The sequence below is a fragment of the Callorhinus ursinus genome, unplaced genomic scaffold, assembly GCF_003265705.2.
Source record: "Callorhinus ursinus isolate GAN/ISIS: 27379988/994484 unplaced genomic scaffold, GSC_fseal_2.0 scaffold42, whole genome shotgun sequence".
In the NCBI taxonomy this organism is placed as follows: Eukaryota; Metazoa; Chordata; class Mammalia; order Carnivora; family Otariidae; genus Callorhinus; species Callorhinus ursinus.
In genome coordinates this window covers 2,126,550-2,143,392 of record NW_027397104.1, presented here as the reverse complement: position 1 = coordinate 2,143,392, position 16,843 = coordinate 2,126,550, and the positions used below count along the sequence as shown (strand labels likewise).

Genomic DNA, 16,843 nt, shown 5'->3' with positions numbered 1-16,843 from the left:
TCGTCTTTAAAAAACAACCCCGAGGTTTGTATTATAGATGAGAAAAGTGAGGAATAGAGGCTGAGAGTTTCTCAAGGTTACACAGTCACATAGGAAGCAGGGGAACCAGGTAGTCTGGCTTCAGTGCCCATGTTCTTAACTACTTTATTGTGCTGCCTGTCAGGGTATACCTCAAGGAAACAGCTGCTGTGTAGTCTAGCATATCCCCTTTCCACCCTGGGAACAGAAACATAAGCAGCCAGTCCTGTAGCCATGTCACAGGATTTCTTACAACCTGCACAACTCACCCCATTCACTCACATGGCTCCCGTACCTCTCCTCCCCAGAATTTTCAAATGGAGGTCCATCAGGCTCAGGACAGCTTGAGATCTTAAGGGTCCCTTCTGTCTCCAATTTCAATGAAGACCAGCATTAGGAGAGAAAAAGAGACATAAAAGCTGGGCCTCTGTGGACTCTAGTGAAAAGCAAGGTTTCCCCACCCTCAGTCTGGCAATCCTGATGAATTTTCGGTCCTCTGAGAATTGTTCCTCCTCCTGCCACTTGTTCCCAGGGCTGGCTAGAGCCTCGGTTCCACACAAACTTCCACTCACCCTGCCCTGCTCTGGCTCAAGTGTACTCCTCTTATCTCTAGAGGAAGTCATTGCTCAAAGGGGAAAGACTAGCTGCTAAACTTGCTAAACCTGGAATAGAGTTCTCTCTCCCACCCCACCCAAAGTGTTGCTTGGAGTTTGACCTTGCTGAACTTGTTTCCTCATCTGTAAAAGTCTGGGAAAACAATTCCTGTCCTATCTCCTGGGCTGACAGTCAAGTGAGGACAGAATTAGTTTGGTAAGAGGAAAGAGTTTCATACACTATAAGGCATTAAGTGAGCAGCAAGGATTTCTGGCCCTATCTACAAGCTGTGCATGTATCATCTTCCACCCACCCACAATCACAGGCATAGCCGGGGGTACCGCTAATGGCCTCTGTCCACAGTGCTGAAGTCACAGCTGAGACAGTGGGATATCTTCAGTCCCTCTTTTTTTTTTTCTTTTTTGGTAATATACTAATTTATTCATATATACATTCACTTTACATTATTACATTTTGACATTCATCAAAACCAAAAATACAGTACGCTTCATGAATTTGCATGTCATCCTTGTGCAGGGGCCATGCTAATCTTCTCTGTATGGTTCCAATTTTAGCATATGTGTTGCTGAAGCAAGCACTTCAATCCCTCCTGTCCCACCTTTAAGTAAACATAAATGCAGAGATTTCCAAGCCCAAGGATTGTTCTAAAATGCAGAAGGTATTGCAAAAAATGTTTGTTTCATTTATTTCAAGTATCTTTGTTTTTAAAATAAATACAATACTCCCTTCAAAATCGTAACATTTGGGCAATTGTACATTTGTAACATTGTACAAATGCGCAAGATGTGATCCAGCAGCTCAGGAAGAGGGGGTTATGGTCTTCACTTGATATGGAGGAACAGTATGAGGTAGCTACCAAAAAACTGATGTAAGGTGAAGCTATGTAGGAAGAAGGTCAGAGTCAGATGAGAGAGGCAGGCTGGCTCATTTGTACACTGCACCAGCACTCCTAGAAAAAGCTAATCAGAGTCAGGCACCATGAATTGAAACCCAGCCAGTGTAGCATGGTCTTAGGGGCTAGAATGGAACAAGGCAGAGGAGGAACCCATGAAGGCCTGAGAGACGTCTCATCCTGGAGAGGAGCAGACTTGAGGGATGTAGATGGCTGATGCCTGACAGATGGGACTGATGAGGTCAATGTGACCTCAAAGACAGAGCTAAGACCAAAGGTGGAGGAGAGGCAGATTTTTGCTCAATAGGACCAAAAGGTAACTGGATACCAGGGAAGGTAGTGAAGCTGTATAAGTATATGACAGAAATGTTGAGTTGGGGGTAGGATGCCTTACCAGGTATACAGTCCTCTTGAGATTTGTGATGCCTGTAAATGGTTAAGCACCTTCTGGTGTATGCCCAGCCCTGAGCCCAGCTGAGCTAGAGGCAGAGTCAAGATTGTACAGACCCATGTGACCACAAAACATTAGAATAACTGGGTTGGGAAAGTTAATTTCTTTAGTTCAACCTCACAGACCGACTGTTGTGCCTCCAGCTCTGGGTCGTGACCTGAGAGAAAAGAGCCAAGATCTCAATACACCTGACTTCCCCTTCCCAGATGGGCTCCGGAAGGCCTGCCTCTAGAACCTGATGTTGCACGCCCTCTGCTGGTCATTTCTAGCACTATCCTCTCACTCCCAAGGCAAGAAATAACCCCTTTGAACACTACTACTGGTCAGTGTAGGTTTAGATCGGGTGAGTACCAAGGAGTTAGATCGCTGGTCAGTGTCCAATCAGTGAACAGGATCAGAACTGAATCTGCAGTTGAATTCAAGTAAGAATAGGGCTCATCCATGTCTAGAAAGGACTTAGGCTAAGGTTGAGTTTGGGGAACTGTCTGGTCTAGGACTAAGGCCAAGGTCAGTGTCTCAGGTGAGGTCAAAGTTGGCACTCAGTGTGGAACTGAATTCTGGGTCCAAGTGTCAGCATGAAATATATATCCAGGTGAGATGCTAAGAGTCTGACCTCAGGAAGGAGTCAGTCTGCATCCAGGGGTCAATGTAGCTTTCCTATGCAAGGTGAAATCATCAGGTAATAAGCACCAGCCACAGGAGAACTCAAGCAGAGACATTGCTAGGGGAGAAGTATAAGGGTTGGAGGACAGAATGAAGTAGTCACTAATTTCTAAGAGCCTCCCAACTTTAAAGATGGTAAAGGGCAGGCTAGAGCCACAGTCGCCTCAGAAGGTGGATCCCTATATTCCAGTTCCAACTTCCTGTGAAAGCCCCCCCACAAGAGTATTGCCACATACAAGTCATAGGTACAGTTTGGGGACAGGAGAGGTCCAAGGACCTGTCCTGTCACTGCAGAGAGCTGGCATCTGTGGGGGTAGTCTTCCTCCCCCCCCTCCTGTTCTCTTGTTTCTACTGGCAACAGGGCTTAGCAGCCTCCCACACCTAGATCTTAGCAACCATGGGAGCCCCTGGCAACTGCTGCCATGGTGACAAGACAGGGAACTAAGAATGGGCTGGGGTGGAGCACTTCCTCTGGAGCCTTCAGGATATGTGCAAGATAGGGGGCTCCCCCTCCCATACACAGTCTGAGAGGGAACATGTGCTCCTGTGTAAACGCCTCCTCACTGGCACCCGCCCCTGCCCCTGCCCCCGGGTTCCGGTTCCCTCAGGGTGAGAAAATGAGGGACACCTAGGGTTATGACGTCTCCATAGGAAGGGAGGGGAATGCAGGTGCTGAGAACTGATATGATCACGGATTCATGCATGCCCTGGCAGTCAACATGTCAATATCCATGACGCTGTTCATCATGTAGACACAGACCTACATAGTCATTTAATCACACATGTATATCAACACAAAATCACATACACAACAAATAAAACAGAATCAGGCATATTACCACACAAAAATATCACACAGATATACTCTCACTTACAAATCACACTACAGATACAACAGTACAAATAACTCCCAATCAGACTTGAACATCAAACAGATGCACTCACACATCCAGGTATCTGTGAACATACAGAGTAACGGTTAACTTTGCTGAGCAATAACTACATACCAAGCTCAGAACTACATGCATAGCATGTGTTACCTTAATTAACCCTCAGAACAACCCTAGGAGGTACTGCTCTTTTCTATACCCTTGAGACAAAGACAGAAATGAGGCACAGATGTGGCAAGTGACCTCACAAGGTCAACAGAGCCTACATTCTTACACCCATGCCACACTGTGCACCCTGCTTCCTAATGCACACCTGATACCCAGGGCAATAGTACACGGTGGAAATAGAGAACCCAGCAGACAGTGGAATCCATGCCACCAGCACCTGAAGGCATGGCCCTGCACCCCCGAAGTTCTAAGCCCAGAGTATAGCATTAGCAGGGACCAGGTAAGGGCCAATGACTAAACTCTCTGCCCCCGTGTTAGCACAGGCAAGGCTGGAGGAGGCAAAATAGATAGAACTGGAATAGGAAGTAGAACCACCCACAGCCGGGGCCCCCATGAGTCTGGAGGTGGCAGAGTGAGATCCCCCAGATCAAAGTAGCCAGCACCTGTCCTGAGCCTCCTCATCCTACCTTGCTCATCTCCATGTCACACTACTATTCCATTCCTCCATCATCCCATCTCCCCTCCCTTCTAGTCTTTGCTCCCCACTTCTCCTTCCATTCTCACCCCCATCCTGACCTCCCACCCCTCTCCTTCTCCTCTCCCCTCCCCTCCTCTTCCCATCCCCCTCACCCCATCTTCCCTCCTTCCTCTCATTTCCCTCATCCCACCTTTTCTCCATCTTCTTCTTACCCCACATCCTTTCCTTACTTCACAGCTCACACCCCTTTACACCTGGGATCACCACGGTGAGCCCTAGAAAGAAGGCAGAGAATGGAGAATATGCAGACCTGACCTCAGGACCCCCTAGATTTCTCTCCTGCTCTGCTCTGCTCTGCCCTGCGGCCCAGGTACTGATATTCTCCAAGCCTCAGTGTCCAGCTCTATTCAGATTGCATGAACTCATGGGTATCCAAACTGTTTCTGGGAAATGGCAAAGAAAGAGAGGTGAGAGCTTCTGCCCTGGCCCTTCCTTTGTCCTCAAACCCCCCAAGAATTCCTTTCTCCTCCTCACCCCCAGATAACCCCCTCCCCACCCCCGCTGCCTGTAGCACAGATGGGCCTGGGAGACAGTGACGTGGGCGCCAGGCACCGTGTCTGTTCAAGCGTCGGCTTCCGCTGGCTACCGCCTCCGCAGCCCTGCCTGCTCTGAACAGCGGGGACACTAGGGCTGAGATTTAATGGGGGAGAGAGGGGGTTGGGACTGAGATGTGTTAAGGAAATCATGTGGAGCGGAGATGAAGGGTTAAAAGGGGAAGTTAGGATAGGAGAGATCATACGAGTAGATAACGGATTAAGGATAGGATAAAACAGAAGATTATGGGGGCGGGGGTGGGGGTGGGGGTGGGAGTGGGAGTGGGGGTGGGGGGGAGGCAGGAGATCATACCCAGCCAAGAAGAGGGGAAAGAAAAGAAGTGGGCTAACATTTGGGAACTCAAGGGGGAAGTAGGATGAAAGATTACAGAGAGAACGTTAATGAGAATTGTGGGGTTGCTGAGGAGGGGCTGCTCACAAGGGAGCTGGGATGAGGGGATTATACAGAGGATGAAAAGGGGACTCACAAAGGAATTAATGAGGAGGCACTAAACCTGGGGAGAACTACCAGGTTACAAAGGAGAAAGCAGAAGGGTGCTTAAATTCCACATGTCTATCGGGGTCTGTTTTGCTAGGTCATCTCAGGTCAATTCCGGGTCAAGATAAGGTAAAGCTGAATCAGGTCTAAGCTGAATCAGGTCTGGGCTGGAAGTCCACAGCTCCGATGGAAGACAGGTAAGAAGGGGTGACCTTTTGACACTGGTCGAGGGACTACAGCTCTCAAACCACACTATTCTCTCCCCTACCCTCCTAAACGAAGAAAGGAAAGAATGCCCAGAGTCACCGCCAACTGGTAGGCAGTTTTCCTTTAAGGCTGCCTTTGACGTTAAACAGGTTCCAGAAGGTTCTCCCGGGATTCGAGCGGTGGCCAGTACGTCCCACCTTCTCAAACCCGAGATTGGACTAATATAGTTGCCCCCCAGTCTCGAGTCTGAGCCCCACAGACCAACCAATAAAATCAAAGGGCGCGTAGAGTCACCGCCCTCTGTCCCTTTCACCAATGACACAACGAGCTAGCGAAGAGGTGTGGTTGACTGATCCCAGAGTGCACCAATCAGACCGACACCAATCACTGCCCGGAATGTGTGCGCGTGTGGCCGGGTGACAGGGGCGGAGAATGGGCGGCTATCACCAAGGCACTCGTTGAAGACTGTCCAATTACAGCGGAGGGTGAGCTGAGTGACGGGCAGGCCGCGCAATGGGCGGTGCGGAGGCGGAGCCGTGGGGGCGGGTTCCCCGGCCCGCTGTCTGCGGCCGGCGGGCAGGCGACTCCTGTCCCGAGTGGAGGCGGCGGAGCCGGAGCCAGGGGAGGGGGCAGCGGCTGTCTGACGGACCGCGGTGGCGCCCGCAGCTCCTCACTGGTGAGGGCACCGAGCCAGGACTCAGGGGTCCCGGGAGCGGGGGCGTCGCGGAGCCAGGGGTCCTGGTGTAGGGGGTGGGTGAGATGGGGGGGGGCGCTGGCACACTGAAGGCCCATCGTTTCTTCTGCCGTGGTGGTGCGGGGACTGGGGTCTGCAAGGTGCTCGATGTCTGCGACCCTCTAACAGGGGGCAGCCAGCGTCTGAGCTGGGGGGGAGGGTCGGGCCGGGTCGGATTGGGTTCCGCGGGCGGAGGCGTTTCTGAGCCAGCCCAGCCTGTCAGCGTCGGTGACATCACCGACCACCCTCCCCCGCCCGAGCCCCCTCGCCTCCCTTCCCCTCCTCTCCTCGCCGCGCCTTTTGTCCCGGGCGAGCTCGGCTCTGCCCCGCCCCTCCCCGCCCATCTGCGAGGGAGGAGACTCCGGGTCAGTGACTTCATTGAGTAGGTTCTTGGGGATTGGGGTCGGATCCTCCCCGGAGAGAGAGGAACTCACTGCCTCTCAGGCCCTCACAATCACACCTGCCACAAGTACACAGTCTGCCACTCGCAAGCACACGCTTGCCACTGCCAGCCTTACTGTCACACTGCCATACAGCCATTCATACAGACACTGCTGCACCTGAGAGCAGGTGGCCGCTGGACCCTCTTCCTTCACTCTCCACACCTGGGGATCAGGTCTAGCTCCTGCTGCACCGGACAGGCCTTGCTGGGCAAGTGCCTCTGAGAACCTGAGGAGGTGGCTTCCTGAGCTGCAGCTTTCCAAGCAGGCTCCAGCGGAGCGATCAGAGGTGAGGGGCTGGGCTGGGCATGTTTAAGCGCACAGTGCTCTCCTGCCCATCCCCAGCAGCACCCCCACTACAGGCCCGAGGAGCTTTCCGGAGCTTCCCACACTTCTGGGGAGAAGACTTCTTAGCCAGCTTGATGTTTAAAATTCAGCTGGAGCCCTTAAAACTTCGAGCGTGGACGCTGAATGGGTTTGTAAAGTTCCGGTAAGTCCCTCTGGAGAAAGGCACTCATATCCCTACCACGTCAGATTCTCCACATCACATCCCCCTTCATTGCCTACCATATCATCCTTATCTCAGCCCCATTACATGTAAGAACCCTCCTTCCACCTCACCCTCACATTTGAATGAACTGCACCCCTTGTCATTCATCTCCTATACCAAACCCTTCAGGCATCCATCCATTTTCCAGACATCTTCTCCAGTATTTCAACTCTCTACATCTCTCCCTTTCAACCCACTGGTAACCCATTTTCCACCTCAGTCGTTTCCATTTGTCGTTCCTTGTCTCCTTCCACCAGTACTTCATTTTCTGTATCAACCATCCCCCCTCCCTATACAGGCCTTCTTGCTATTTCTCATTTTTCATTCCTGCCTCTACATGAACATCCTCTTCATTCTTCTCCATCCAAGGTAGTGCCATGCCATGGGACTCCTTTGTCATTCCAACACGTGGCTTGTGGGTATGGGGAGGGAGGGAGAGAGGGAGGAAAGGAGAAAAAAGGCAGTTCCTGAAAGAGCTTGCCCTGTGTCTGTGGAGACAAGAGAACTGTAGGTCTAGAACGGTTATCAGGTGAGTGCCAGGAAGGAAGCTGGCCTGATGAGGAGGTAATACAGGGACAGCAAGAGGAGGGTGGGAGCATTGGCAAGCTGTTCCACTTGCCCTCTGCCTAGAAGCTGCTATGGTTCTCTGGGGGCACCCTCTTGGTGTATTAGGGTTCCTTTCCAGTCCTGGGGTGGCGGGGAGAAGGTGTGGGCTGAGGCAGAGATGGCAGACCACCCCCAGTTCCCTCTCAGACGGCTTTTACTGTTGCTTCCGAAAATGGCTGCCCACCCCCAGATGCTCTTCTCTCACTCTTCCAACCCCAGCTTCCCCCACCAGGCGTGACATGCTGGTAGGGGGAGAAGGGGGGAGTACCCGCCTTTATGGAGCCTTCTCTTCATCAGAGTGAGGTGACTCCCAGAACCATGAGTCAACTCAGCCACCTGCAACAGGCCCTGTGGTGGCAGGAGCTAGGGCCATTGTCCCTGCCTTCCTGGGGCCTTAAGGCCTCCCCTTACCCATTACAGCCCTCACTCCTGCCAGGAAACCCTGTATACCTCACTGAAGCAGTCAGAGGCAGAAAAGCAGGCCTCAGCTGTGGCTGCCAGCATAGGACACTGCTAGAAAGACTCTGATTCTCTGGGCTTTGGTAGGGGTTGGCCAAGCCTCTGAAGGGCTAGAGAATGGCTTCTGGCCATCTCCCCAAAGAGACCACCTACAGGAAAGTCCCCTTCCCTTCCTACCCACCATGTAGGCAGTGGGGAAGGGAGATTAGGGTGGAAGAATGAGAGCCCTATGTTTCTCCCTCACAAAACAAATACCCCTGTATCCAGCTTAGAAGGAACTATCAGAGGAGTGTGGGCCTGGCTCTGGGCCAGATCCTGAACCACTGGGCAGGTGAGAAGGAGGGACTGGTAGGGAAGGTATTAAGGAAATGGTGATTAGTGCCTAATTATTCTAACAACTAAGGTTAAGAAAGGGATGCCCAGGATGCTTTTGTTCACTAACACTAGTGCTTAGGTGGCACAGATGTGTCTTCATACACATTTTGTGTGTAGACACTGTGAAATGAGTAAAGGGAACTATTGCCCTGGTTGGAGGAAGGACAGTGTCATTCCCCTGCTAATAAGGGAGTTAGAAACAGCAGTTTCCAAAGGCTGTGAGTCATCCTCTGATCTGAATCACACGTGAGGCTTAGCATCGTCTGGAGAGCAGGGACAAGGAGCCTGGGGTCTTCACGAGCAGAGAGGACTCCAGGCACCTACACCCTGACTCAGCCTGGCTGGCCAGGACAGCTGGCTAAAGACCCGGGCCTGTCCCTAGTCCTGGGCCACTGCCCCAGTTGCCCTTAGCCCGGGCACCATGCCTGAGGCATGGCGTAAAAGACCACGACGCTCAGGTGACCTCACCCAGTACACTGATCTTTGCCAGCTTCTGTGTGTGGGCCTGTCAGTCCATGGTGCCACCTCACGCAGCAGGGCCTCTCAGGGGTCCTCAGTCTGGCCCAGGGACCTGGGCCTTAGCCTAGCCCCTAGTAGGCCACAGCCCCCAGCTTCCTGCTGGGAAAATCCAGGAGCTGACGAAAGAATCACAGAATCCTAGAATGTCAGAGCTGGAAGAGATCATCTAGTCCAAACCTTTCATTTCACTGATGGGGAGACAGAGGCCTACAGAACAGGCATGACCTGCTGAAAGTCACACAGTGAGTCACTTAGGGATCGCAAGATCATCAGGAGCAGGGCTGGGTCAGGAGGGAAGAGGGGCTTCAAGGACTGGCCCTGGGTTTCTTTCAGAAACAAGGAGACAAGTGCCGGTCCAGTGGCTGTGATGGGAAAGGATTATTACAAGATTCTTGGGATCCCATCGGGAGCCAACGAAGATGAGATCAAGAAAGCCTATCGGAAGATGGCCTTGAAGTACCACCCAGACAAGAACAAAGAACCCAATGCTGAGGAGAAGTTTAAGGAGATTGCAGAGGCCTATGATGTGCTGAGTGACCCTAAGAAACGGGGCCTGTATGACCAGTATGGGGAGGAAGGTAAGAGGGTAGGGCTCCAGCCTGATCCTGGACCCCGTCCTTGTCTGGGGTGCTGGGTAAGCCAGTTCTCATAGCAGGCAACTGGAAGCTGAGGAGGGGGTGAGGGAGGCAAGTGTTCTCAGCACTGACACCCAGGGGAGAGAAGAGACCACCCACTACCCAGCCTTGGCTTACCATAGCTTTCCCTGCTTCTCTCTGCCTCTCTCTCTCCTCAAATTCAGGCCTTAGAGACATCTGAAGTCAGGAGCAGAGGCCTTCCCCCTCCCTCTTTTCCCTCCCAGCCTTATTAGTCCAGCCTGAAGTCCCTGCTGCTCCATTGGCTGATAGGGAAGGTTGGGGAAAAGGAGTGTGTGTGGCTTGGTGGTCTGAGGACAGAGCATTTACATTCATCAGCATAAAAGTCTGGCCCTTAAGCAGCCTGGGAATTAACCACTGGAACTCTGATATGGAGAGATGATCTTGCCCACTTCAAGCCAGCAGAATGGAGGGGGAGCTCTGCCTCCCTGAGGAAGTGGCAGGGATCCAAGGATGGCAGGGGAACTGCTGCTGGCAGTTTGCCCCCCTTCCTGAAGTAGCTGGTGGCCGCGCACGGGGTGGCAGGAAAGGCCCAAATAAAGCCTCTGAGAGGGCGGCCCCTCCCAGTACATCCCACAGGCATGATGTAGCTGCTAATTCTGGGCCTGCCCCTCAGGGCCGCCTGCCACCCGCCAGCCACAGGCACCTGTCAGGCTATATTAAGAGACGTTGCCACAGCTGAGGACTCTCCTTCCTAAGAGGAACTGTCCTTCCTGCCCAACAGCATCTACCTTTCTTCCACATTCTCCTCCTCACTCTCCCGACTCCAGTCTCAAAACTAGATGGGCTAATGATATGTACTGTACCTGCTACAGAGTAGATAGTAGATAAGTGCTCAAAAGAATGTTCTTTTCCTCTCCTCCTTGCTTTGTGTCTCTGTGCACCCCAGTCCTCCCAACCACCTCTTCTCATTCTCCGTGCCACTAGTTCCTTCAGTTTTTCCCTGCTCACCTACTAGACTTGCCAGCTTCCAGATTCACAGACATCTGCTGGAATCCCCAGTGTTCTCTCAGCTAAGACATTTTTCTTTCTCCCTGGGATGGAGGGGTGGGAAGAGGGAAGCAGTGCACACACCATGCCACCGTGTGACCTGTCTAGGAATTGCACTCTTTTCTCCATTTGGCCTCACCTTTGTTAGCTGGAGAGCTACCCAGAAACTTCACCCCTCCTGCATGACCAAGCCTAAGTGAAGGACAAAGCTCAGCCTCTAGGCCCAGACACTGGGTTCTACTGTTGATCTACATCCCAGGAGGTCTCCAAAGAATGCAGCACAGCCTTAAGGAGAAACCCGGGGCCCCGGGAAGGAGAAGCAGCCTTGAAAATGTGGGTTATATTTCTGTCTGCCCTGCCCCCTCCCCAACAGCCAGCCAGCAGAAGTGTGCACAGACTCTCTGCACAACCCTGGCTGGGGACAAGTTGTTCCCAGCTTGAAAAAAGGGTGGCAGTGGTACAACAGGGATCCCTACAGAGAAGCTTCCCCTCCTGTTGTTACCAGTCCAGCCTCCCTCTCTCACTGAGCTCTGCCAAGCTTCTTGAACTCACCTAATAATCAGACCTTCAATAAAAGGAAAGAACAGACCCCAAGTCTCAGGGGAGGGATGAAGAGGCAGCTGCTACAAGTCTCTGAACTGCCTGCCACTCGGCCTCTCTAATGCAACCCAAATCTGTCTTTGTGGTCCCACGAAATAAGAGGCTAATTTAATTTAGGCTTAGACTTCCACAACCAACGGAAGTTCGAGATAAAAAGCCTCAAAGCAAAGAGTCCCTTTTCCCCTAGCCTGCACCCCACCCATGAGTCTACACATTCTAGATCATTTCTCAGTGTTAACGCCCTCCCTCACTCCTCACCCCATCACCACCACTACCATCCCCTCATGGAGGCTGCCTCCAGCAATCTGAGTTCCTTAGACAGGACCTGACTGGTGAGAGAGCAGCTAGGGCCACGACCGCAATGTGCCAGCGCATTCATGCATTTTAGTTGCTCTGACATCAGGTATGGGGTGTGGGGCTTGGTGTTGTACAAGTCCAAGAAGCTCTATTCCTATTTGTATTCTATGTCTGTCCAGTGCATGAATGGCACCCCTGGAGTTGTACAATACCATGAGCTCTGAGTGTGGAAACAAAGCATTTGAACACTTTCTAGAGAAAAAGCTCCTCGGGGTACCTGGGTGGCTCAGTCAGTTAAGTATCTGATTTCAGCTCCAGTCATGATCTCAGGGGTCCTGGGATCAAGCCTGCTCGTCCAGCCCCCCCATCCCACCCCTGCGTGTCCACCCCCCCCCTCCCCCCCCCCCCCCCCCCCCCAGGGCTCCCTGGTCAGCAGGGAATCTGCTTGTCCCTCCCCCTCTCCCCATCGCCCCCCCCCCACTCATGGGCGCACGTGCTCTCTCGCGCACGCACACTCTCTCATATAAATAAATAAAATCTTTGAAAAAAAAACAAAAATAAAAATAAAAATAAATAAAAAGAAAGAAACAGCTCCTCATCTCCAAGCCAATGAGCTTTCCTGCTTTTTTGGGCCCTCCTGATTTCCCATTTCGATAGGAGTCAGGAAAAAGGGGAACTATACTAGCAGCACAATGAGAGTGGGCTTCCTCCTGGACTGTATCCCCACCTTATTTGGGACAGGTCACTTACTAGCTTCCTGTATAGTTAAATCTATCCAGTTGCCTCTTGCTCTGTGTGTCTTGGGAGATAAAGATTTAGGAGTCAGGTATGACTATAATGTGATCCCAGGCCAGCCACTTAAGGCTTTGTGAGACATCTTTGGGTCATGGGGACATGGAAGAGACTACAGGACTGGAAGTCCCATCCTCCAAGTCTTCTAGCCTTGGCTTTTCTACCTCTTGGGTAACTCAGCCTCTTTGAACCTCATGATGCGCTTTATTATTAAACATATAATTAAGAATAGAAATTAATCTTGTCAGAGACTTTTCTTACTCTATTTTGCCAGCCCTCTCTATGGGAGTTAAAGGTGGCTTCTTTCTCTAGGCCCATGAACTAGGAGCTAGAGGGCAGGGGGTGGAGATTGGGATGGGGCCAGGACCAGCCACACTATCCCTAACTTCTCCTCCCTCCAGGCCTGAAGACCGGCGGTGGTTCATCGGGTGGCTCCAGTGGCTCCTTTCACTACACCTTTCATGGGGATCCCCATGCCACCTTTGCCTCCTTCTTTGGTGGCTCCAACCCCTTCGATATCTTCTTTGCCAGCAGTCGGTCCACTAGACCCTTCAGTGGCTTTGACCCAGATGACATGGATGTGGATGAAGATGAGGATCCATTTGGCGCCTTTGGCCGCTTTGGCTTCAATGGGCTGAGTAGGGGTCCAAGGCGAGCCCCAGAACCATTGTACCCTCGGCGTAAGGTACAGGACCCACCTGTGGTGCATGAGCTGCGGGTGTCCCTCGAGGAGATCTACCACGGCTCCACCAAGCGCATGAAGATCACAAGGCGGCGCCTCAATCCTGATGGGCGAACTGTGCGCACCGAGGACAAGATCCTGCACATTGTCATCAAGCGTGGCTGGAAGGAAGGCACCAAGATCACCTTTCCCAAAGAGGGTGATGCCACACCTGACAACATCCCTGCTGATATCGTCTTTGTGCTCAAAGACAAGCCCCATGCACACTTCCGTCGAGATGGCACCAACGTGCTCTACAGTGCCCTGATTAGCCTCAAGGAGGTAGGGCCTGGGTCCGGTTGTGTGTGTGTTGGGGAGGGGAGGGAAAATGGGCACATTCTTTCCTCACTTCAGTCTTTTCCTCCCTTCCCACTCTACCCCACCTTTTCCTCACTCTGCCTCATTTTCCCCAGGCGCTGTGTGGCTGCACTGTGAACATTCCCACTATCGATGGCCGGGTGATCCCATTACCGTGCAATGATGTCATCAAGCCAGGCACCGTGAAGAGACTCCGTGGGGAGGGCCTTCCCTTCCCCAAAGTGCCCACCCAGCGAGGAGACCTCATTGTCGAGTTCAAAGTTCGCTTCCCAGACAGATTAACACCACAGACACGACAGATACTTAAGCAGCACCTACCCTGTTCCTAGGCTCTGCCCTAGCCAGCCCAGAGTCTACCACAGCAATACCCCCTACACTCACTCCACCCAATGTACACCCAGCTTGATGTCCACCGGACACTGGCAACTTTTTCTAAAATGAAAAAAAAAAAAAAGCCACTGGATTTTCAGGAAAATGTTCCTGTCCCTGACCCCTTTCAGAGCTGGGCTGCCTTGGGGAAGTGGGTGGGAGGTGGGGAGAGCTAGCCCAGGGGTCAATTTTCATGTCACTAGCTTTGAATCCAGTTCCCATGACAGTGGCTGGAGAGTGACCTGAGTGCTACTTGAAGATACCGAGATTCCCTGTCTATGCCTGTAAATAGCATGTCCTCTTTCCCCTCTCAGCTTTGGGAATACCTCTCCTCTCCCTTCTCTTCAGCTTCCTCCTACTGGGGGACAAAGAAGATAGAAAGGACACTGCTTCCCCACCCCCGCCTCACCCCTAGGTCCACCGTGTCTAAAGTTAATGCACACACATTCATGCACACAAAGCACTCACCTAGAGCTATTTGTGCCTCTGCGGAGTTGAGATAGGAAGGGAAGGTCCGTAACCCATGAACCGGGCCACTGAGCACGAGACACTTTTCATTTGGGGCAGGAAGGTGAACAGGGCCCTTGGCAGCCTCCCTGAGAGCTCCCCTACCCAGATCCCACAGAGCTGAAAGTTCTGTCCTCCCTGCTGCTCTCAGGAGCGTGCAAGGGTGGAGGGAGGGGAAGAGGGCCTGCTAGTATTAAGGCTAAGAGGTAGGGGGCAGGGTCCATCTCCCAGCCTTCAGCAGGAAGGGAAAGGGCTTTGGGGTCAGGTGGCAGCTATTCCCCATCAAGAGATTCAGGGTCACAGGTTTCTCCCCACACCTCTGAACTCAGGGCCTAGCCACCCCCAAACTTCCAAATCCCATTTTGTGATATGTGAAGCTACTTATTTCTTACCCTTCATGGAGGCTGCGTGGGAGAATTTCCAGCCCTTTGATGCCTGTGTGACCCCACCCCACTCCCACAGTTGTATCAAGGTCAAATAGTGAAGAAGCTAGGGGAAGACGGCTTTAGCCAGGTCCTGGGGTGGGGTCTTTAGGTTTTCTCATTTTGACAAGCCCCTGAATGTTTTTATAGTAGTTTTTTTGTATTTTTTTGTAATGACAGTATTATGAAAAAAAAATAAAGTATTTTAAAAATAAGGCGTCTGAGCAGGAGCAATGAACCTGGGATGGGGGCAGGTGTGAGGTACCACTCAACTTCCTCCCAGGGCCCTGGTCACCTCTGAGAAATCCAGGCAGTCCTTCAATATAAGGTGACATGGACTCCTTCCTTCCTCTAAGCCTAGGCTCCTGGGATTTCTAAAACATATACCCCAAACACAGCAGAGACAGAAGATACTCAACTATTAGAAGAAACAAATCTATTCAGAAAGAATAAATATACTTGGTTATGAGAACTAGAGACTATCCTCTTTGAAGGAAGTGCTAGCATGAGAACTAATAGATTTTCTCTACATGGACTGGAATTTTCCTTTGAGAAAAATGTTCCTCCTAGGAGGGGATGAAGGAGGACTTTCTGGCTAACTAGAAGAGATACATCCCCAAAGTCAGAGCCTGGGGCAGTGGAAAGAACGGCTAGAGGTACCTGGCTGGCATCTTGGGCCCATGCTGGCAGGGCGTGGCTGGGGATGCAGGCTTCCTGGAAGGCATGAACGCTGTTGCTGATCCTTAAATCTTACAATTTTCTGGGGATTTCTGTCCTTGTCTCTGAACTACTTATCCCTGCTGAGACAACTCTGATCCTCAGGGCCTGCATGTGGCCTGCACGATACACTTGTCACTTTCCTTGGATCTGGGTAAGGGGGAGCCATGTAGTCACAGAAATGCCCATCTGCAGGCTATGCCTGGGCCTGGACTTCCTCCTGATACTGACTTTCTTCCATGCCTGAGCCCCAGATTCTTCTTCAAGATCAAGCCCACAAGAACCATGCTCTCCTAAGCTTCAGTGTCCATGGTCCCATCACCTGGGCCTAGGCTCCATACAGAGGCTAACACCAGCTAAGCTTTAACAGGGAACTTCTGCCCTTGCCTTTTCTCCTGGGACAATGCCAGTGAAAACGCTTCTCATCTTTTTACCTAAGGTACTTTTGGGAGGAGACTGTTCCTTCCGCTGCAGAAACCAAGGGGCCTTGCTCACAAAGGTGTCTGCAAATTTCCTGCTCTGGGCAGGGAGATCCCCAATCCTGCATCTGCTACTCCATGCTTTCTTGTTTTGGGTCCCCTAGGTTGTCCCTATTCACCTGGGGCTAAATTATTGTCCTGGCTCTTTCCTGAGGCCTGAAGCTTTGGTCTGGTGAGCCAGACTACTTCCTCTGGCTGCAGTGGGTCATATAAGACCCGGGAAACTGTTGTATCTCCCCTGAGGCTGTCTGGGGATGAGCCTATGAGTCCTTAGAAGCCAGGCTATCTGAGGCCAGGGGCGCTCCCATGAGAAAGCCCTGAAGCTGGCTCAGCAGCTCTACCTGCAATTTGAGCCTTTCCCATCTTAGAGGTTGCATGGGGGATTTGTGGTCATTTAACACCTGTGTAACCCTCTATGCACACACACACGCACACGCGCACACACACACACACACACACACCCCTACATAAAAGTCAAAATAGTAAAAGAGCTAAGGGGAAGACTTTCAGCCAGGTCCTGAGCAGTGGGGTCTTAACTCACTTTGAGAAGCCCCTGAATCCTTTTATAGTAGTGTCTGCATGTGTGTGTGTGTATAATTTTGTAATGACAGTACTATGACCTCATTTGCTCATTTGTAATGACAGTAACATGTTCTTTAAGGCTTGGCCATCCTGAATCTTGGGCAACCATCACTCTTGGTGGTAGGGGCCATTCCTTGGTCACTGGAGCACCTTGACCACTCAGATAGCCATTTAGCTTCTGGGCATCTCCCAGCTCACTGACACTCAGAACATCTTCCAATTGTGATTTAGCAGATGGAG

At 51.7% G+C, this 16,843-nt stretch overlaps 1 protein-coding gene and 1 non-coding gene across 2 annotated transcripts; one reads left to right on the top strand and one right to left on the bottom strand.

Moving 5' to 3' along the window:
• Positions 1-1,104: 1,104 nt before the first annotated feature.
• LOC112809684 (U6 spliceosomal RNA) lies at positions 1,105-1,211 on the bottom strand. The gene has a single exon (XR_003204641.1). It is a non-coding gene; the product is annotated as a U6 spliceosomal RNA (small nuclear RNA).
• A 5,744-nt stretch (positions 1,212-6,955) lies between these two features.
• DNAJB5 (DnaJ heat shock protein family (Hsp40) member B5) lies at positions 6,956-15,040 on the top strand. Its single transcript, XM_025853024.2, has 4 exons — positions 6,956-7,137; positions 9,490-9,734; positions 12,890-13,491; positions 13,623-15,040. The coding sequence occupies exons 1-4, from the start codon at positions 6,956-6,958 to the stop codon at positions 13,854-13,856; spliced, it is 1,263 nt and encodes a 420-aa protein (XP_025708809.2). The 3' UTR covers positions 13,857-15,040.
• The last annotated feature ends 1,803 nt before the right edge of the window (positions 15,041-16,843 follow it).

Excerpts from the sequence above, each read along its gene's own strand:
- DNAJB5 (XM_025853024.2), top strand. The coding sequence starts at position 6,956 with ATGTTTAAGCGCACAGTGCTCTCCTGCCCATCCCCAGCAGCACCCCCA. Across the intron at positions 7,138-9,489 it reads AATGGGTTTGTAAAGTTCCG|AAACAAGGAGACAAGTGCCG; the intron begins GTAAGTCCCTCT and ends GGTTTCTTTCAG. Across the intron at positions 13,492-13,622 it reads CCCTGATTAGCCTCAAGGAG|GCGCTGTGTGGCTGCACTGT; the intron begins GTAGGGCCTGGG and ends CATTTTCCCCAG.